This window comes from Polistes dominula, unplaced genomic scaffold, assembly GCF_049000335.1.
Source record: "Polistes dominula isolate Pdom_NZ unplaced genomic scaffold, Pdom_raw_medaka contig_31, whole genome shotgun sequence".
In the NCBI taxonomy this organism is placed as follows: domain Eukaryota; kingdom Metazoa; phylum Arthropoda; class Insecta; order Hymenoptera; family Vespidae; genus Polistes; species Polistes dominula.
The window spans coordinates 8,392,381-8,416,137 of record NW_028300925.1 but is presented as its reverse complement, the minus strand read 5'-3'; the positions used below and the strand labels follow the sequence as shown (position 1 = coordinate 8,416,137).

General features: G+C 32.6%; 1 protein-coding gene across 8 annotated transcripts in view; it reads left to right on the top strand.

Moving 5' to 3' along the window:
• Positions 1-23,757, top strand: part of pnt (ETS transcription factor pointed) — a 96,955-nt gene that overhangs the window by 51,808 nt on the left and 21,390 nt on the right. For 5 of the 8 annotated variants that reach the window (XM_089171200.1, XM_089171199.1, XM_089171196.1 and 2 more), the window contains 2 exons: positions 11,807-11,935; positions 20,864-20,980. In XM_089171200.1, coding sequence (XP_089027326.1) covers positions 11,807-11,935; positions 20,864-20,980 — 246 coding nt within the window. Of the gene's footprint in view, positions 1-9,727; positions 11,643-11,806; positions 11,936-20,863; positions 20,981-23,757 lie in introns of those variants that run through there. The other 3 variants (XM_015334814.2, XM_089171198.1, XM_015334816.2) reach the window with 2 other exon arrangements.

Below are 23,757 nucleotides of genomic sequence, written 5' to 3'. Positions count from 1 at the left end.
AGAGGGCTTGGGGTTGGAGGAATGGGTAGGGGAGGGGAGGGGTCAGGAGACCGGAAATTGTCAGCTCTTTCCCTCTCCGAGTCACCGGTGGACTTTCACGCGCTGTGTTCTACGATCCGATGTGCCGCAATAATCGTGTATTGCGAGAGGAAAGCATCGATCGTAGTAAGCGAGTTCGCTCGTATAATAATAAAAACGTTAAGTTTGGACGAGAAAGTTACTAAGTGGGAGGAAGAGAAGGGGGGGAGGAGGAGGTTGGCACGAGATAAGAGGGTGGAAGGGAGGAAAGAGTGGGTATAAAGCACGAGGAGTAGAGTTAGCTCGACGTTACGCAAGATTCGTGATGTGCACTTCGTGAGAGCGACGGCTCGTTAGCTCTAGGAAAGAGGGGTGAAGGAGAGGGACAGAACAAGAGAGGAAAAAACACAGGGAGAGACAGAGAGAATGAAATGGGGAGTCCTCCTGGTTTCGATCGGACGATCATTCGGATCTACGCGTCCGACAGCATAATCGACTAGGCCTTTGTCGTAACGTTCAGATAAAAATCCTGATTGCATCGAATAATACCTATGCGAACGTTTTTTTTTCATCGTTACGGATAGCCATTTGATGAAATTATCTTGAAATAAATATTTAAGATAACAAAATATTAGAAAGTAAGGAATAATCATCAATTGCGAAACTTTATGATTATAATTTAAAGTAATGAAAGTAGATATTAAATATATCATTATATATAATTATTAATGTTTAATTTTCCGACTTTTTAATCCAACATCTTTATTTCAACCGTCCATTTCAACAGATTTTTTTACACTTTACTCTAACACCCTTAGTTCAACCGTTCACTACAATATACTTTTATATACTATCTTATTATATCAACCTTTTGGAAATCACTCATGTCCTAAGGCACACACACACACAAAACTCACTTACTAGAACTACTCTTACTTCTTCAGATACATACTTTTACATTCTTTATATCAATAGAGGATAATATTTCTTATATTTTTATCTAAACAGAAAAACATCTTCACTTATCCTAGAACATTTATTTAGGTACACTTATACGAAGGTCGTTTTTACCTTTTCTAGAATCATATATTTTCTCCTAATATGTAAGAAAACCTATTTATCCTATTCTCAAAATTGCTACTTAAAAACTAACTAAAAGAAATCCATTGGCGTACATATATAACGTATGCATGATACAATAAATTTACTTAATATTTTAACAATAAATCGAATTATATATAAATAAAAACATATTTTCTAACATTAAGTATACTATTAATAATAATAGATATAATACTATTACATAATTTCTATTATTTTATTATTATTATTATTATTATTATTATTATTATTATTATTATTATTATTATTATTATTATTATTATTATTATTATTATATGTATGTCACGTCAAAAATGAATATATAATAAGTGGCCGCTGTAATGTCACAAATCTTAGTTATCGATTAATTATTATTGCTAAATGATGTACAATGCACACTAATACGCACATACAGGTGCAAACTACACCGTGCAGTCGCTAGCGCGATTATAGTCGCAAATATAAGAAAAAATTACAACTAAACTCATACTAACCGTTTTTCACCCATGTGTGTAACACCTGGACACACGTATAGATGAGAACACAAAAAGTATGAAGGTAGAAACAAGTGATTATTATATTAGAATAAAAATTTTGATCTAAAAAGCACGATTAAAGCGTAAATGCATTTTTATAGAAATTTATCTAAGTGGGTTGAGAACACTACAAGTTATTTTGCAAATAATGAATTTTAATATAATATCTTTTAATATCGTTTCAAAACGTCACCACTTAATTGCTAAAATCATGAAGAAGTTTATCTTCTTGTTCATTTATTTATAATATTGAAATAAATCGAAATTAAATATCCTAAGTTAAATGAATTTTACCGATGAAAAAATAATATACCATCCTTAACTAATAAAATAAACCATAGAATATATAATTTTCGTGAATAATTTCTTGTTTTGAAGAAGTGTAAGTATATTACTTTCTTTATAATAATAACAAATAATAATAAATATCTTTGTAATAATAAATAAAGTAATATATACGCGCGCGCGATTTTATTTAAATATATTAGATAGATACCAGATATCATTTTCATTCTATAATAGAATATAACGATATTTTATTAACTTTATTTTATTTGTTTTATTTATTTATAAACTAACCCTTTCGCTACTACAGGCGACTACAGTCGCTCTCCATAAAATGCCGTGTATTTTCCATTCGACGAGCGCATGCAGGTATAGCACATCAATTATCCCATTCTGGACGTGTAATTTTAGTGTCTTTTAAATAAAAAACTGTCAATATCAGCAATAAAATGCTTCAAAAATGAGTTTTTCCCCTTCAATAGGAGTACCGCCATGAAAAACACGACCATAGCAAAAGGGTTAATTAATATTATTTTAAAGTGTCAATATAGTCGCATTGCTCAAGTCTTTCATTTTAGGATATACCTGATTTTTTTCTAATCCAATTCATCCTATATATCTATAAGATTATTTTTAATAAATTCCAAAAAAGAAATTACTTTCATGTGTTCGTAAATAATTTATTCAAATAATTGCAACAAGTAATTCATATGGATTAAGACCTTTTTATCCTCGGCATGATTAAGCAATGGAGGGACTTCAAATTTTTTGGCTCACTCATTACCAACCGTTGTATCACATACGTGTCACATTTAGAAAATTAAAATGACACACATATAATATATGAACAGTTAACATTAGAAGTACTGCGATAGCTTTAATACACTACTACTTCGTAGCAAATAGTTAAATAGTTAAATAGTTAGTCAAATAATTAAATAAATTTTGTTTGTGAAAAAAAACACATAGAATTCCTTAATAATTTTCTTTGATGACGCACTTGCGTGAAAACGAAATTTTCTTATACGTCGAATAATACTGACTCTAATTCGCGTTTAATTTTTACTTATCATTCGCCCGATAACTGACTCTACAACTAATTCAAAAACTGCTTTACACGCAGTCAATGCAAATACAAAAATCAAACACTCTACTTTAATCTCGAAATGCGGTAAATTTTTAATCTTCTTTGATCTTCATTGATGTACTGACACTAATTCAGTACATTATATATAAATTTCAAAAATAATTCACGAACGCGATTGAATTAATGAACGTACGTGTGCTTATAATTTATGATTTTAATTATATTTAAACGATACAACACTCCTATACATAGCTTCGTGCACGATTACAATTACAATGTGAAACAAAAGTAAAAAACTATACTATTAATATTATAATTAAAAAGCATTGAAACTTTTGTGAAATAATTAATTACAAAAATACACTTACTTCGAATTTTCATTGATGAATGCACGATGGATGCCTACCCTTAGGTTAGGATGACGATGAGTAAACGTTTCAAACGGAAATAAGAAACTAAAAATTTCTTATCGCGACCACGGCACTGACTTTACTAAGCGATTATAATATTACTTAATTAAGTCGTACAAACACTGACTGTATAATTAATTTAACAACTGTTTTGCACGCAGTCAATTTATAAAACGCGAAAAAGTTTAACGGAACTGCTTTCACTTTCCGCACTCTTGCAATGATCATCTGAAAAGAGAACACAAAACCAAGATTGATTAGAAACATTGGTATTACATATTCTAAACTTTTATGAAATTATTGTATAATCAATGTAAAAATTAAATTACCTTTTATCTTTAGTGACGAATGCAGAATGGGTCTCCTACCCTTTGCACTAATCCCTTTCTAACACTTTGCACTTGACGCAACAAAGTACATTACTTGTATATTTTAACAATATACATATCTTCATAGTTCAATGAACAATATTTGTTAAACATTATGTTCTTTTTTTTCGCTACGTATGATATTTTATAAAAAAATCTCCAAGGTGCGTTCTTGGCTTTTCGGGGCAAGTGTCACAATAGTACACTTTTTAATACACAAATTGAATTTATCTTTAATAGAAATAATTTCTTCGTGGGTTCCATGCTTATAGGGCTCAAGGAATTCAAGAAATAACCTTGAGAAAAATATTCTATTTGCCAAGAAAATTAAGTTCGAACTAACCTCAAAAACAGTGTTTGACACACGGTCGCTAGCGTTTTCAAGATAAGACATCTTGCTAGCTATTCAACATCTTGTAACGCTACACCTCATAAGATTATACGCGAAGGGCCAGGAAGCAAGGCCAAACCTATATAAACACCGTTATCGTTCGATTTATCGTATCGATCCGAGTGGTGCCGGAGCAGAGCCCCTCGAGCACAGAGTTAAAAAAACGGTGAGTAAATGTTTAAAATAGAAATAAGAAATTATAAACGAGTTTTTTTACGCGAAAGAACGTACTTTTTATATACGACGAACAACATTGATTCTATTTCACGATTTTTTATTTTTTTTTATTTCAACGATGCAATATGATTACTTCATTGATTCACACGCACGATTACAACGAGGTTCTGAAACATAAAAGAAAAGTAGAATTATTAATATCACTTTTGTTACTAAAAATCATTAGACTTATTGTACAAGTGTTTAAAATAAAAATTGACTTACTTTAAATCTTCAGTGATAATTGTACGATGTCTCCTACCCATAAGATGACGATGATGAGCACACGATTACGAACATAAAAAACTAAAAACAAGTTTTTTATCGTGACCGCGACGTGACTTTTACCAACTACATTGTGCGCAGTTGCAAAAAAAAGGTTTAAAGATTGTTCATGATTAGAGTTCCTAAAAAGTAAATTGAGTATATTATTTAAAATCAGTATAATTAATAATATTATAAACATTTTTCAAATCCTGAAAAAACAAAACAAAATGCTTTGTAATTATGAACTTGTATTTGTTATTTTGTAATGGAAAAAATGAAAAGGAAGTAGTTAAAAGTTCTTGAATTTTTTCAGATTTTTGGTTTATATGAAAAACGATTATTAGAATTATTAGAAAAAAGTCAATAAAAGAAATGAGAATATGATATTAATTAGGGAGATGAAAGGAACTAATTATAATTATAATGTTTATGGTAAGCGGTCATCGACTGGATTTTACTTGCCATTGATTGTATAGCATATAAAATATGATAAACATTACATGGAAAGTAATATACCTGTTTCCGCATCTAACCACATGAAGATTACCGCATCTAAAGACCGTAATTTAAATGAATATTCATTAAATTTTACTCACCAATAACACCTATCAAAGTTTACACGTTGAAACTAACAAAAAAAAACTGACTATGAAACAATAAAAATCAGTAATTGTTAATAAAGATTTGTTTAAATATTAAGAAATTTGTTGATGCTACATCAACCATTTAACACAGATTTTCTTTTATCTCTCACCGTCAACGACGGTAAAAATTCAATTAATACTTCACAAAAGAAACATACATAACTAAAAAAACATAAGTAGTTTGAATATTAAATAAAATTTAGGAAATAAATTTTTCTATGTTCTTTATTAAAAAATTTTGATAGCAAGCTAATATAAAACGATGAGAGAAAAAGATTTCTATTCTGTAAACGCAAGATAATAATTAATAAAAAATTGTTGAAATATTACAAATATTTCGTTTTTACGAAGCATATCTCGAATTTTACTTCTAAACTATAGGACGACTAAACTATAACTGCCTGGAAACGTGTCGACACGTGTCTCGAAGAAAAAGTAAACATACGTATAGAGATATGATAAAAGCATACTTTGGACATTTCAATCGTTTTGAAAAGGTTGATAACTGTTTCCAAAGTACGTTCTCTTTTTTCGATTGGTCAATCATAAATTTTTCAAACGAATCTATTCCTTTTTATTAAATGAATTTGTGCTTTTTAACATTGTAATTATAAAACGTGATTAATATACAATCGACAAATCAACGAATGTTTACCAAAAATTTCTGTTTAATTTTTTATCTTCGAAGTGAATTCGAATTATCGTCAATTTTTCGAACGAATTTTTTCCTCTGTAAGATCAAATTATAGTTTTTTAATATTTTCGTCTTAAAACTTATGTTAATCGAAAAATCATACTCCATGTTAAAGATTATCTTTTCCCTAATGTCTTCTCAGAAAATCAACAAATGATCGATCTTTCAAACGAGTCTATATATTTCTTAAACTTAAACTTATTTTATTTTTATACTTTAACCCTTTGTGGTCCTATGTCGAGTGTGGCTCGACATCGCTTTGTTTTCTGGTGCGTAGTGTATCAAGTTTCAACCGATTATCTTAATCCTTAGTCTAAATAAGATAAGATAAGAGCTACATTGTTGCAAGTCTGAAATTTTCCATGAATCTTAAATTTAAGGGCTTATTTTGGTTTTTTCAAATCCACCGTGACGTACAGTTTAAAGTCCTAACACAACTAGAAAGCGTTTTCAAATCCTACATTTATTTTAAATAATTTTTTTTTTTTGCAGAATATGACTAAACGACAGAATCGACGAACGTACGTGAATGATAATGAATTTTAAGGTGATGATAGTTATTCTTTGTGCGACATAAAAGAACAATTTCAAAAAATTAAACGGTATTATACAATGGTTAATTATAAGCTATAAACAATAAAAAATAATGTTTAAAAAATTTTACAATTTTATTTTATTTTATTTTCTATATTTATTAATTCATAAGTACGTTACGTTTGTAAGGTCATAAATGTTTTCCAAAGTAAACGCTACCAAGCGGATAAGCGATTACCAAAATCTGCACGGACCTGCTAAAACGAAACGGTGAAGAGACCAATGATTATTTAGGAAATTTCCTATTTAATTCTCTATCCTTGACACGAGTTGAATTATGAAAACATTTCTCGAACTGATTTATTCCCCCTCCCTTCCATAAGATAAAGTTCTTTTTATTATACATATTTTATCCTGAAACTTAATCGAAAAATCATTATTAACTGTGTTAAAAAATATCATTTATTCAACGATTTTATTAAAAAAAAAAAAAATCAACAAATGATGAATCTATAATATGTTTCTTTGTATTATATAAATATAGAAATATTTTCCAAAATTAAAAGATTAATCTATAGGTGTCTGTGTTATCCATTATTATTATTATTCTAGAGTATCTATAAAATAGGTATAGATAGATAGAAAGATAGAGAGAAATAGAGACCAAAAAAATGTGTATAGTGTGACGGAAAGGGGAGCGGAAGCATTAGCGAGAGAGAAGTCACGGTTACATGGCCGTGGGCCATAGGCAAACCGAGTGAGAGAACGAACAAGCAGGGTTGCCGGAAGTCGAGTGACCGTAGCGGGGCAGGTGAGCTCGATCCCTTCTTCTCCCCCTCCTTCTCCCCATTCCCCACCCCCTCCTTCTCCTTTCCCTCCTCAACCTCCTTTAAAGGAAATGACGTGTTCCGCGAGCGGCCGTCTCTTTTACGCACGAGGAGTGCCGAGAAAGAAGAGGAACAGAAGAAGGAGAAGAAGAAGGAGAAAGAGAAAGAGGAGGAGGAGGAAGAAGAGTGTGAGAGGGAAAGGGGAGGTTGCTTCGCCTTCTGGCATCGAGAGCAAACGCGAGGACTACGTTCTTCTCACGCTCTCCATCTCCTTCCCTCTGTCGTCCCTCCTTCTCTTTCTCTCTTCCTCTTTCTTTCTTTCTCTTTTTAATATAAACTTACGCATCCCCCATAATTCGTTTTCCTGCTTACGGTGAATCTAGCCTAAAAATTGTGCCTAAAAAGTAGTCTAGCCTCCGGCACATCCATCCTATGATCTTGAAAGTACCTTATATTACTTATACTAGTAGAAGAATTATATTTTTCTATATTCTTCTTTTTCCTCTCATGATTTCTCATGTTCGTAGATTAACGCACGGTTATATTATAAATGCACTAACACCATGGAAATCTCTTTCATCGATCTTGTTTCTATAGGTAGGGGAGGTACTCTTACTTATTCTTCCTTCCTGAGTTACAGTTTACTTATTATTATTATTATTATTATTATTATTTTGTTCTTTTGATTATCTTTTTTAACATCCTTCCTGTGTATCTGTTGTTTCTCTATTTTTAATTTATTTCTTTTTTGTTTTCATCGAATAAGAAAATAAACGGATCTGGGAATTGACTGAAAAGAGCATTCTCGATCATTGATACAAATACTCATGGTGTAACCGGTTACTGGAGTAGATCAGAACTCTCTTTCTTTTTCTCTTTTTTTTTTTTTTTTTTTGGTCTTGTCTTACGCAGCGGTAAAAGTTAGCTCACGTTTGGCAATATCGTAGCTGCGGCAACGGAGACGGCGACAGCGGTGAAGGTGGTGATAGTAGTAGTAGTGGTGTAGTGGTCTCTTTTGATGTTGGGTTAGCGGAGACGGCGGATTTATGAATGAGCCTTCGCTACCGGAAACGCGTGCCGCAAGAATTTTCACCTCTCCACGCGTCTCTCGTTAATCAACTTCGTAGTGTGGAAGTATTCGGATAATAAACTCGGTCATTTTCGCACGATTAGTCGAAAAAATAAAAATTTATCTATATTTTATTTATGAATATAAATGTACGCGCGGTTATATGTGTGTATATGTGTATGAAAAGTTGGAGGGGATTCTTCTAACGAGACAAATATCAAAATAAACGCGAATGATAATTTCTCACGGTCCGAGTTCCAGGTGAACCAGATTTGTATGAACTGGTTATTATGAAAGTGACCTGAGTCATACATTCTTTTTAATGGGTTAGATATTTTTCACTTATACCATTTCCATAATTACCGACACATAGAAGAAAACCAGAGATGATGGTACTTATGGATTGTAATCATACGCATCATCCTCGTCGTCCGCTTTTCTCAACGACAGTTGGTATTATATCGTCCGTTCATAATATTCTCTATCGATCTTTCTATCTCCACTATCTTTCTTATTCATCGTTAAATCTATCTTAAGTCGTAACCATTCGCTTCCGCGTCAGGTCTCTTTCCTTTATCGCGCGTACGATTTAATAACCTGCGTCCGTTCGCAACCGGTACTATCTTTTTTCTCTCTCTCTTTCTCTCCGGATATAATAAGTAAAAAGAGAAAGAGAAAGAGAAAAGAAATCGAAGAAAAATATTAAAAGACAACCGACGGAATCTCAAGGATAATTACACGTTAACACGAGACGAGGCGCAGATTTATTTTCATTTTTATTTATCCTTATTTCTGCTCTCGCAAAACGATAACGTTCTCGTGTTCGGTAACGAATCATGCAAAAAGTTTCTTCTCTCTCTCTGTCTCTCTCTCTGTCTCTCTCTCTGTCTCTCTCTTTCTCTCTTTCTCTCTCTCTTTGAAGAAGCAAGGTTAAATTATTTACGAAGTTTCTCTAGTACGGTTTGCACACGGGCTTACAAGGACGTCTTAATAAGTAACGCATTAAATTTCAAACGGGCGTATACGGAATAATACGTTTTAATATCTTCCTCGAAGAGAAACGTTTTTTATTCTACATTTATATATAATTGTTTAAATCTATACCTATAATAATATTTCTAATGAAATAAATGAAACGATATAATACGTAATATATAATAAATAAATAAATAAATATATATATATATATATATATATATATATATATATATATATATATAAATGTGTGTGTGTGTGTGTGTATGAGTTTATAAGTGTGTAGTAAATTCTATAGATAAAAAGAATGAAGGACAGTTAAAAAAGAAAGCCATCAATGTGTTTCTCTCTCGTGTGTGAAAGAAATATAAGTACTCTACTACCGACCGCTGACTAAACGCGAGCATGAATGAATCCAAGTAAACGAGCCGCCGCGATTGAAGAAAAGGACGGCCCTGGTTCATTCGGTTAACGTCGGTAACGCTCGGCTACGTTCGTTTCGAGTCGCCGCAATACGTCGCGCGCCTAAGGCTTCTCCACGGGAGAATTCATTCATAAACTGACGAACACTGAGTAACTGAATGATGGTGGGGGATTGCGCGAGTCAAGTGTGCTTCTCCCACTACTTCTCTCTCTCTTCTTCTTCTACTCAATGATGCTCTTCGTCTTATTACTATATATCCTCTTTCGTTCGTATTTCCTAGACTTCTTTGATTTATTATTCACTATAATTCAAATAAATAATTCTCATTGGAATTAACTTAACAAATTATACGAATAAACGATTTAATAATTAATAGAATATTCAATTATCTAAGAAAATTTAAGCATATTGCAGTTAAAATAATCGATAAGCTTAGCGTATCTTTTCAGAGAAAAAAAATAGAGAGTAAAAAAAAAGGGAAGAAAGAAAAGAAGGAAGGAAGCCTTCCTTTGCTCTTCACGTGTTCTCCCTCGCATATACATCCTTCTCTCTTTTTTCCTCTTATACACGTATGCATAAACGCGTTGTGACATATAAAGCCATAAACGTACACACACATAGGATTCTTCTCTTATCCCTTCGTCGAGGAAGGAGTATATAAGTAAGTACTCCCACCCGAACGTCTTGAACGTCTCTCCTCCTTTCTCCTTCTCCCTCTCAAAATCCTCTCCCCTCTTTGACGGCCAGCTCGCACGCGCGCCGTACGCGCGCGCGTTCTCTCTCTTCTCTCTATCTTCTCGTAGCAGCCACGGTGCTTTTGCTTCGCGAACAACTTCGAGCGTCGCGTCGTCCTCGTCGTCGTTGTTGTCGTCGTTGTCGTTGTTGTCGTCGTCATAGTTGGCGTGGTTTATCTAACTCTTTTATAATAAAAACAACGCAAACGATATTCGCGACGGTCAATTTTTCATTAACATTGACAACAAAAAATTTAAATATCGTGATAAGTATATTGTGATACTGTTTTAGAAAAAAGTAAATAAACTGGAAGAGTATCGTGATGTATTAGTTAGGAAGAATTAAATTCATCGATGACCCTCCCCTTCTCAACCCCTTTACCACAGTGATCGTCATTATCGTTTGTGTAGTAGTATATACTTTGTTCTCGTTGTGTACGTACATACTTTGATGCGCGAGTGCGCGAGTGTGCATGAGAACACCCCCACCCACCCCTTAAATTCCCCTTCTTCCCTTCTTCCCCTACTTTTTCTTCTTCTTCTCCTTCTCCTACGCGGATCGTCACGTTCTTGCCGTATTTTCGGCGGCGATTCATATTTTCGTCCACGCTAGCTCATCTCTCTTTCTCTCTCTCTCTCTCTCTCTCTCATTCTCTCATTTTCTCTTTCTCTCTCTCTTCTTCCTTCTTACTCTTTCTCCCTGGCCTATTGCGCAAGCAGGTAGTCGGAAATAGCACCGTAGCTTCTCGCGGTTATGAATTGATAGCAAACACATGCTGGACACGACGGTGAACTTTTTTCCACCACTACTTTTATCTTTTTCTTCTTTTCGTCATATTGGTCATCGTCGTCATATTGGTCATCGTCGTCATATTCAAAAGTCAGAACACTGTCGAGTTTTTGATGGTGAACAACATCGAACGATGATATTTTTTCTTCTTCCTTTTCTTAATCTCTTTCAATCCGACTTTTCGTTGTCGAGAATGCGTTATCTGGAGTTTTGTCGTCGTGGTCGTTATCGTGGTGTCATCAAACTGTTCGTCATTGTTTTTGTCGTCGAAGGTGAGTTTTCGCGAAGGAAGGTCTCTTTGCGGGGTGGTCTCTGCTCGCAACGAGTACCGATTGCACAGCACGTGTATCATCATCATCACCATCGTCATCATCATTATCATCACCACCAACAGCATCATTATAATCATCATCAATATTCGGCTGCCTAATGACAGTATCTCGAGGTTCGTGCATGTTCGCCGATTATACAAGGACTACGGCACACATGTACGTGGACTACGCTACTACGGATACATACGTCGGAATGGGAATCAAGGCCATGAAGTCGTATGGCAGGCCGAGAGGTAAATACGTTCTCTATAGATATATATATATATATATCTATCTGTAAAATCTTATACTTTTTTACGTAAGTATACGCGCAAGTGAAGTTAAAGTTTTGCAAAGGAAACAAACTGGAATGCGGGGAAGAAGTTATTTCTATGATCGATTGATATAATTGTTCATTACATTATTATATCAATTAAAGATTTTCTTTTTTTTATTTTTCTTTGACTTTTTACTTAACTTGGTTATCTCGTAACACGTTTCGCCCTCTAAAAGTTAACTCTGACTTTGACATTGGATATGCTGCAATCGTTGCTACTTGCTGCGGATTAAACCGACGAGAACGGTAATACGTATGTAAGTATATACATACTTATGTGTATGTATGTATGTGTGTATCTATCTACCTATGTACATATATATGTATATATGTGTGTGTGCGTTTGTGTGTAACGCATAAACGTGATTGCGCGCTGACAGCTCAGCAGAGAGATGTCAATGACGCCTCGCTATTACTACTATTACTACTACTACTATTATTACTATTACTACTACCAACAATTTCCTGTAGCAAAGAGAAAGAAAGAAAAAGAGAGAAAAAGAGAGCAAAAGATCTAGGTGTCTTTTTCTTTTTTTCTTTTTTTCTTTCTTTCTTTCTCTCTCTTATTCTACTCTTCTTCTTCCATAAGTAGAGTATATACCTCTACTCTGTTAAACTCATCCGCGAACTCTCTGAGCTTCCCCAGCACCGATCGAGCGATCGAGCAGTGAAGCTTCCTGCCAACCGGTTTGAGGGAATGGCTCGATCCGTTTTCTTCGTACATAGATATTGCGGTCGAAGACGGAATCCGAGCGGCGCTTCGATCCGCACCGAGAATACATTCCGTTTCTTACGAAACGAACTAAACTTTAACTTTCTTATACATATACATATACATATTACCTTTTTATTTTTATGCAATTTTATAAAATATATTTTTGAATAAAAATAATAAGATAGAAATTATAATTAAAATAATATGTTATCTATAGACGTATACATTAAATAAAATTCCAACAATTGTGTGTATATATATATATATTATACATTCTCGATATAGAAGAAACATACAAAGTAGGAGCGTTAAAGCTTGCTGGCGAAACGATAAACGAGATGCGATTCGTCGTAATCGCATACTTTATCTGGCACGCTGAGAGTAACGGCTAATCAGCCATGGCACGATAATTGGCCTACGGTCCAACAGCAATATCGTTGAGTGAGTGAGAAAGAAAAAGAAAATCAGAAAGAGAGAGGGCGAGAGAGAGAGAGGCTTACTTCGTTGAGTAGACGACGACTAGGACGACGACGACGACGACGACGACGACAAAGATGAACCAACCAATGCACAAGCAAGTTGGGTAGCATAGTTCGTATTGGTAGCAGCAGCACCGTCAGGAAGTCGGCATGCCGTGCACCACTCCATTATCATCGAACACACTCTGTTTCTAAAGCGTATCTCGGCGAAACACGCGGTTTCTTGATAATCACCGACCAACAATGGCGCTACTACTTGTTGCCACTCAACCTTATCGCTACGGCCGACTCCTCCTATCGCCTAAAGCCTCACCCTTCACCCTCTTTTCCTCCTCCTCCTCCTTCTTCTCTCTTTCTCTTTTAATCTATTACCTCGAAGAAAAAGGAGAAAATGTCAATAGGAAAAACTTACTCTTTAATTTAATCAATGTTATTTCTATTCTTCGTATATTTAAATTGTATTATTTATTTAAATTTATTTATATATTTAAATTTATATACCCACTTAAATGTTATACCATTAACGATAACGCTTTACACTTTTGGTTTGATCTTATTTGATGATATTCAGATACAGAATATAGAAAATATATTATTCCTTGTCTTTCGTTATTACAATCTTTATTTTTGTCTTCAAGTTGTAAATTAATATTCAAGAGACACACACTCGTTTAGGCTATTAATTTTATTCAATTATTCACGAGTTTTTTACAAAAAGAAATAATGAGAGTCCTTGTGGATATTTAAGACCTCCTTTGCTCGGTTGCGTTCTTATCTCATGGAAGCATGTGGTTTCTCTTGATAATCGTGAACGTCGTTATCGGCTCGACCTATGGCAAAAACTTCTCTGTTACTTCTTCTTTTTTTTTATTCTCCTTTTTCTTTCTCGAAAATTTCTCCTATCTGCCCTTATCCTTAATACGGACAATCTTTGCTGTACCACGTGTATATGAAGATACGTCTACAAATATTTCGTAGATACCTAATCTCTAGGGTTTGTTTTTCTTATAAAATTCAAATATTTGATTATTATTCGTTCGAACTAAAAAAACTATCTTCTATCGAAAAACGTAACTTCGGATGAAATAATTGTTTTTCTTACTTTTTTTTCACATAAAATATCCTCTGCCAGGTTTCATTTTCATTTTATTTGATAAAATAGTTCATTTTATGAATAAATTAATAAATGAATAAAAAATAAAAGAAATTAAATGTGACGATCGTACTGTGTAGAATTCGATCGATTTAGTTGGAGGAATACAAAAGAGGCTATCCATTTGAATTCTGTTTAACGAATGAAGAGGAGCCTTTTACGGTAATCGCCGAACGATGCAACAGGTGTACAAATACGTTCCCTAACAACAACCAGACCTGCTTGTGCAGTGCGGGGTGCAAGGTAGACAGGCGCACAGTAGGGCGCTTTACACCGTGCACGGCTTCTTAATGCACGCAACGAGCTATACTGCTACGAGCGCAAATCGCTCTTTCCAACTGGATCGCTTTTAAAACCTTACTTCGAATTCCTATAACTTGTTCCATCCATCCAGAAAGAAAGAGATAAAGAGAGAGAGAGAGAGAGAGAGAAAGAAAGAGAAAGAGAACTCTGCATAAATGGATACAGTAAATTACCTTTAAACTATGTGGCTAATGTTTGAAATTATTTTCTTAGAAAAATATTTTCTTTGGTTTTTTTTTCTCTATTAATAATTTTTAATCATTTTAATATAGTACCTATAAAAAATATTGTAATATTTTTTCTATATTTTTAATACTAAACGTACAGTGACCGGTCAAATGGACCGTTTATACAGGGTTGGTCACCACATTTTACCACCTTGATTTACGTTTTTATTATTACGCGTAGCAGACAATGTTTCACATGGAGTTGAATGGCTTTAAAAGGGGCTCATACTGATTGTACTTTTTTTTTTTAGGTGGACGTGTCAAGGACATATGAAGGTCATTAATGTTTTTTTAAATGGAATCATATATTTTTTATTGCATCATCTGATGCTCTTTCATATTATTTACAAAAAAGTATTAACCTATTTATGTAAAAAAATTATTACTTTAGGAGATATTTTAATTTTTGTCTATTTACAAAAAAGGTTCAATATGGCGACCATTTGCATCAGAACACTTTCTGAATCAAGAAATTAATGACTCATTAACGTTTCTTAATGTATCTTATGTTATTTCCTTGCATTCATTGACGATACGATCCCTTATATTGGCCATTGTAGTCGGAGGCTCAGCGTAAACTTTATTTTTTAAGTAACCCCATAAGAAAAAGTCGAGTGGCGTTAGATCTGGTGATTTAGCCGGAAAATGTATGGGCCCACCCCATTCTATCCAACGATTTGGGAAGTGTTAGCCGCAGTTACGATAAATCCATCCGTTAGCTCTCGCGAAATTGAAAGACAAGCTGGAATTAGCCGCAAAAGCATTTTACGCATACTGAGAAAGCACAAATACCATTCATATCATGTATCAAAGGTTCAAGAACTGACCGCAAATCACTGTTATAAACATTTAGAATTTTGTAATTGGGCTCTCACTCAAAGAGACAACTTTTTCATTTTCCGACTAGGTCACCAGATCTAACGCCACTCGACTTTTTCTTATGGGGTTACTTAAAAAATAAAGTTTACGCTGAGCCTCCGACTACAATGGCCAATATAAGGGATTGCATCAATGAATGCAAGGAAATAACATAAGATACATTAAGAAACGTTAATGAGTCATTAATTTCTTGATTCAGAAAGTGTTCTGATGCAAATGGTCGCCATATTGAATTTTTTTTGTAAATAGACAAAAATTAAAATATCTCCTAAAGTAATAATTTTTTTACATAAATAGGTTAATACTTTTTTGTAAATAATATGAAAGAGCATCAGATGATGCAATAAAAAATATATGATTCCATTTAAAAAAACATTAATGACCTTCATATGTCCTTGACACGTCCACCTAAAAAAAAAGTACAATCAGTATGAGCCCCTTTTAAAGCCATTCAACTCCATGTGAAACATTGTCTGCTACGCGTAATAATAAAAACGTAAATCAAGGTGGTAAAATGTGGTGACCAACCCTGTATAATTTTTGGTAGAATTTTTTTATAAAATACAATGCTATTTGGTATATCCAAAGTTCTTATTGCATAAATGGTATATTTTTTGTTATACATGCAACATAAAATATATATGGCTTTTTAAATACACGGTTTGGTTATTTGATTCTCCGTGGTAGGAATAAATATACATAAAGTTCATTACGTTTATTGTTAAATATGTAGACATGTGTATGAGTTGTTCACAGGTCAGAAGAATTCACTTCATTTATAAAAATGAATGCCATAATATAGAAAATAAATTTCTTTAATTATCCCTTTGACTGTTAAAGGCGTATATATACGCTTTTACAAGTCCATCTATATATACGAAAGGCGTATATATACGCTCTCACAAATCCATTAATATATACGAAAGGTATAAATATACGCCCTCTGTATTTTTTCACAATGATACTTTTATTGCTGTTTTACCGATTAATTTAAGATGGAATTTATTGTGCTATGTAACATAACCCTCCATAGTAACATAGTAACTAAATATTGGCAATTATTTTAATATCGTTTAGTCAATTGCTTTCATATTTGACTGCTCTTTTATTTTTAGGTTAAAATTATTAAAATATCATGTTAAAGTTGTCATATTTTGTGTTACATTATAAATTTTGTATTTTTTCCTTTACATTTAAATTACCGATTATTATTGAAGGAATGCACAAAATAAATTAAGTAAATTAAAATAGCTTAAAGAATTATTAAGATAAATAACAAAAATTGATATTTTTATTTTATTTGCCATTATTATTTTTTAAACCCTAAGAATGGTATCAAATTTCCTGGTACTGTTTTGGTCAGTAATCAGTGGAAAAACAGTCGCAGCGACTGACATGCGAAAATCGCGCCGCGCCATTCATATTAATAGATTTGTTCGAGAGCGCGCCGCAGTCAAAAAATATTTAAAAATATTATATTTGAAAATATTTTCCTTTAAAAATATCTTTTTTTGATTTGTTAAATGAATTTTAATTATTTTAATATTTGTCGTGTAGAAGATATGTTAATATTTTTTGAATACATAGACGTGTAGATGAATTATTCACGGTTCAAAAGAAATTACTCAACTTTAAGAATTTTACGCAATTTTAATACTAAAGCATAAAATAAAATTTATTTTTTTTAAATATTTAAACTAAATGTCGCAAAATAATTTATGATAATATATAAAATTGTTCTCGACCCTTTTATCTAGTGAAATTAATCGATTTAGCAAATAATCGGCTCATCGTGTAAATGTAGATACCTACACAACTTAAAAAGGATTTGAATAATAAAATAAATTTGACAAAAAGGAGAAGAAGAAGAAAAAAATGTTGGATCCGAATTAAGAAACATGTTGGAGATATTTAGGTGCAAGACTGTTAGCTAGTTCGCGACAGCTGCAGTAGGGTTCGTTTGGCTGCTGAGTTTAAAGAAGGAGAAGGAGAAGACGAAGACGAAAAAGAAGAGAAAGATATATAAGAGGTAAAGGAAAGAGAAAAAGAAAGAGAAAGAGAAAGAGAGAGAGAAAAGACGATAGTGGCACGTGTCCTACGTCCGTTATAAGCTTGTCGAGGGGTAGGAACCCACTTAAACTGCTGAAAGAAAATGAGCGGTGCGCCCTTGGCTGACACTAACGATGCGGTTATTCTTTCCGTTGTCTTATCCGCCAATGAGATTAGTTACAAAGTACTATACCTTGTTATAGTATGTATATCAGTCAATTTATGCGAAACTTCGAACAATTTACTTTGCAAATGATATTTTTTTATAATGTTCATGATATTTTGTAGAAAAAGTGCAATAGAATAACATTTAATATAAATAAACGAATAAGGACGTGAAGGAAAAAAATAAAAAAATACATTTACATATATTATAATTATAATTATTGTTATTGAATGAACGTCAAATAAAAAGCTAATGTTTATTGCATTAAATCTCATGTAATAAACATTAGCATTTTAAAAGGATCCTTTCGTCGGGTCTGTTATTTATCGTTCGTCAGTATACTCGTCTTTATACTTTAAGATTAATTAGTAATTACAATGACTTCGAAGGGATCTTAAACCCTTTTTCTATTAAAAGCATTTACAAAACAAAAAGAGAAAAGAAATAAATAAAAGTCAATTTCGTGGAAAGAAGTAAAGGGACTTTTTTTTTTATAGGAATTTATATAAAACCAGGTTGGAATCGTCTATAAATGGTTTTTTTAAGCGAATTAAGGTTATCGTTTAAGGGGGAATACTTATCTACCGGTATAATTAGTATGTAATATGTATTTTTAAGCTCTATGGGTGTGTGCGTATACGTATGCGTTATACGCGTGTACGCAAACATAAAAGAGCCACAAATAACGCGAAGTTATGGAAATTTATGTTGAACGAGAAAGTAAGTTGGTGGTGGTGGTGGTGGCGGTGATACTGAGGAGGGGGTCAGGTGTCGACCAGGTCAAAAGTCAGATTCGAAAGGGATTGCATTACCATTTTGATTCAAACGATAGTTCAAAGCACCTTCGATGAGTTGACGACATTGGTGTTTTTTTTTCTTCTTCTTCTTCATTAGCTCTTTTTTTACTCTCATTAAACAAAATCTATTGGAGACGTTTTGTAATGCATAAAAAAGCAGCTGGTTTATATTTTACGAATCTTAACGTCGAATTCAAGAACATAAATTCGATGGTTTTATCGAATTTTTGTTATCCAATTTGACAATTTATTTGTGAAATAAATATTATAATATTAAAATAATAATAATAATTAATATAATAATCACAAAAAACACGAAAGAAGTTATGAAAAATATTGTATGATAATCACGAGTAACTATATTTATTATTATTATGATTATGACGATGATGATGATGATGATGATGATGATGATGATGCTGATGATGATGATGATGATGATGATGATGAAGATGATGATTATTATTTGAAGAACGTTCAAAAGAAATTCAAAGACGTGACATAACGAATGTGAACGTAATCGAAATAAAAAAAAAAATGTATACATATATATATTGTCTTTTGAGAAGAGAATTGCACGAGCCGATAAAATACGTTCCTTAAATGGTGCGGTTTTGCGCGCGCGTTAATATTATAGAGACTTAGTTTGTAAATATATGTGTACATGTGAGTGTTCGTCGTCGTATTCTCGTCGTCGTTGTCTTCGTGGACGACGGCTACGCATGATTGACCACATGAGCGGTCGCGTAGCGCATGTTTAATGAACTTTTGCCACCGTGATTCTTTTGACGAAACGTGCTTTTGTAAATAACCTAATTTCAATTCTTCTATTTTTTGTAATATTTTTTTCCTATTTTTTTTTCTTTTCAACTTCACGTCTTTATTTTATATCTTCGTTTTTTTATATTATTATTATTTTCCTCTTTTCTCTTCATATATACGTACACTTTTTATATTATTTTAATTCTATTCACGACTATCTTGATTTTTATAAATTAAATATTTGTGTGTGCGCGCGCGCGCGTGTGTGTGTGTGTATGTTTTATTTTTTTTAATTTAAAAAATATAAGATAATAAAATGTAAGTCAAGTGTTAAAATCGTTTTAACGTAATTCCTCTAATATACTTGTGTGTTTAATATCAAATGCTCTCTGTTCTTATAATAAAATTTCACACGCACGTGGTATTCACATGTACACATTATACGTATGCATTTTATAAGAAAGGCCAAGTATCGTCGTAAGACACATGAAATTGACAGGTATATATGCCATAAGGTGCCACGCCATTTGCCATGGTGCGTATGGCGCATAGAGTGCTGTTCGAGAATATATACACATAGATACACAGAAGAAAATAAGAAGAAGAGAAGAAGAGGAGAAGAAGAAGAAGAAGAAGAAGAAGAAAAGTAGAAGTAAAAGAAGAAGAAGAGAGAGAGAAAGAGAAATACGCACCTGCACCTGCCTTTGCCAGTTGTATCCCTCTTTTACGACGATGCTATCTAGGATGGTGCTCCTGGCCGTTGGCACTGACGCCACACCGCTACGACACCTGACGCACGTGTACACATACATTCCCACGTATACGCAAATGCATACATATATGAATATATTTATATATATGCTAGTAGCAAGAAATACTTATATACACCTACACATACACAATTACTTTGGCCTCGTCTCTTTGACTTCGTGTATATGCATTCGCGAGAAATACCATTAACTTGCCCTCTCGTGCTTGAAAGAGAGTCTTCTCTTTCTCTAACCATGACGCCGTTCACCATGATTCTCACTTTCCATAGGAAACTATTTGCAAAAATATCACTACTATTTCTTAACTATATGTTTCTTTGTACAATGACATGCGATTTTTATTACGTAAGATAATAATTATTCACAACAAATCATTTTTATTTTTTATTTTTTTTTTCAATTATTTCAAATACATTGATTATGAAAATGGTTCCAATGTCTTTTATATGTATATTTTATAATGCGAAATAGAATCTTTTATCTTTTATGTAATCTTGACAGTTGTAAGAATATAAATTATTGAATTATTTGTATTTTTGTTACAGATATACCGGCACAAGTGCCGCCATTAACGCCTGGGACCAACAAAAAAATGACAGAGGCCCTAGAGGCCTCATTTGCTTCTTGGGAGAAAGAAAGAGTACGTCTAAATATAACTAAAGGTTAGTCTACATTTCTCCTTCTATCTTAAAATACGAATAAATACTAAAATTAAAGTAAAATGAATCCACAAAACACTACACACACAAAACAAACACACACACACAGAGATACACATACATTCATATAAATATCAAATTGTTATTATTAAATATGAAGAAGAGCGTGACTAATGAATTTGAATCCAATAACTGTATTCTTTATTTTCGTTGTTCTCGTTCGATCGTTTGACTTGATATTCCATTCGTTGAACAATAAAAATCAAAAAGAAAGAAAGAAAAATAAAATAAAAGAACGAAAAATCACGAAAGTGATGGATACGCGCGAAAGAATTCTACTACATTTGCATTGACTTGTATTATTGTATATAGGTAAAACATACATATATAAAGTGTCCTGGCTTTGTGATATGTGTATGTACGTGTGTGCGTATGTGTGTGTATATGTTTGTATTTGTGTAATACGTTATACTACTGGTTGAGATCGCGTGCGACGCCCGCACTTAGGCACGATGTAATGTGATGTGCGACGAGCCGACGATGTGCAGGAATTGTGAATGTGATGTTGATGGTTCTCTGATGGGGAGCCGATGCCACACATCCGGTATGCGCATTCAGAACCACGCGGGTGTGACGTTACTTCCGGTCTACATGCCCCGAGTTCGTACCCTCGGGCCAGCAGATCACTTCCATGGTCTGACCTCCGTGAACCAACGATTGCCATTTCAAGCTTAAACCTTGTCTGTCTAAATTTTTCTCTCTATTCTTCAATCTCTTTTTGTTTTGCTCTTCGTTCATTTGGTCATAGAGCTTAATATCGATTCTAGGATAAATAAAAACTTCTTAAACACGTATTTTTTTCAATAATCTTACAATGTATTTAAGGAAATAAATAAATGTGTCCTTAAGAGTAAAATTAATTTTTAAAAATAATTTAGATATATTTTATACTCATCTTCTTGAATTCTTCAATCCTCTGTAATGTTGATTTGATGAGGAATAAAAAAAAAGGAAAAGAATTAATTTACAAAGTATCTGGAATAAAAATAATCGATTTAATTAATTCAATTGAGAATATTCGATTAATTCAAAATTCACCTTTTTGAATAAATCAATTATTACGATTGAGAGAAAAGAAAGAGAAATTAAAAGATTATCAAATTCAACATATGTAAAATTTCAATATGTCAATTCATCCACATGTTTCAATAATTTAAATATTCTATAACACTGGTTTCAATATTATTTTCAATTTCATCATTTCTGATGTATACACACTCTTTTTGAAATACTTTAGGAAAGGAGTGTTACTATGTTAGAGGTAAAGTAAGTTTGTACAACAGGTATATACAAAAGTTCCGATCCACCTGCGTGAACCTTCCTAAATCAACTAACCGAGATCATATGTGTATGCAGTCCTGTCTTTTTGAAAAAGTTTCATTTTTACAAATCTTTCCCTTTGATTTTTATGTACATTTGTATGTGTATGTTGATTATTGTTTTGTTTGAGTATCTAATAAGAACGTGATATATTTTTATTATCGGTTATTGTACTTTCTAATAATCATTACATCGTCGTTATTATTATTATTATTATTATTATTATTTCGTTATTTATATACTTCTTACTGTGTAAAATAATCGTTCATAAATGATAGACATTTCGATTTATAGAATAATCGTAATACATATTGTATACTTATTTTTTTTATAGTTTTATATCAATAATGTATTTTATTACAATAAATGTTCGAATGTTTCTTCATTTCATTCTAAACAAATAGATGCGCACATTCTATTGCGCTCTTTTACATTTTTCATTACATTTTTTAATTGATTTGAATTGATATTGGAACAATACATTGCTATACGCTCTTTACATAACTTCAAATTTCTCGTAAACTATTGACATTTCGTCAAATGATCTTCACGTAATACTTTTTTACGCAGAATAAAAAAAGGATTCGAATAGTGTAAAAAAAATATAAAGTTCCATTTAAAAGAAAAGTGCAACTGCATCTAGCGGGTGCATCGATGCATTTTCAAAAAAAGTAAGGTCATAGAAAGTTGACATTTGTTGTGCCATATAACTTTTTCCTTTATGATTTTTTTCTATTGTTACTTAAAAAAAAGTTATTACCCGTATATACGTTCCAAGAATCACACTGTATACTTTATTTTAAATAAAATTAAAAATATATAAAAAAATTTAAATTTTATAAATTTTGAATATCGGTACCAAAATGACGTTGATTCGGAACACAAAATACAATAGAAATCTAATAATATTAATCAAATTCTTCAAATGACCTATCATTACGAACCAATAAAACAGTATAATCAAACGATTTAAAAAATAAATATTATCGATAATGTGTTTGTATAAAAACGTTCGAAAATTCTTATTAACGATAAACAGATTTTGCTCGTTGAAAGTCGATGTTGGACTGAGGAGTAAAGAAGAAGAAAAAGAAGAAGTGTAAGAGAAAAAGCGAGAGTAAAAGAGAAAGATAAAGAGAGAGAGAGAGAGAGAGAAAGAGAAAGAAGGACGAACACAGAGTCTGTTAACAATACTGACAAGGAATAAGTTATGTAAACATCGACACGATCCTCAAACATAGTCGGTCGCTTTGATGACGGTGTGCCGTTAGACACGCTCGCCTTGCTCTTTACTCACCTTTTCTATATTTATATATTATTATCATCCCACGTCTTTTTCTCTTTCTTTCTTTCTCTCTCTCTCTCTCTTTTACACACTTTTTCCCTCTTCTGATGCGCGA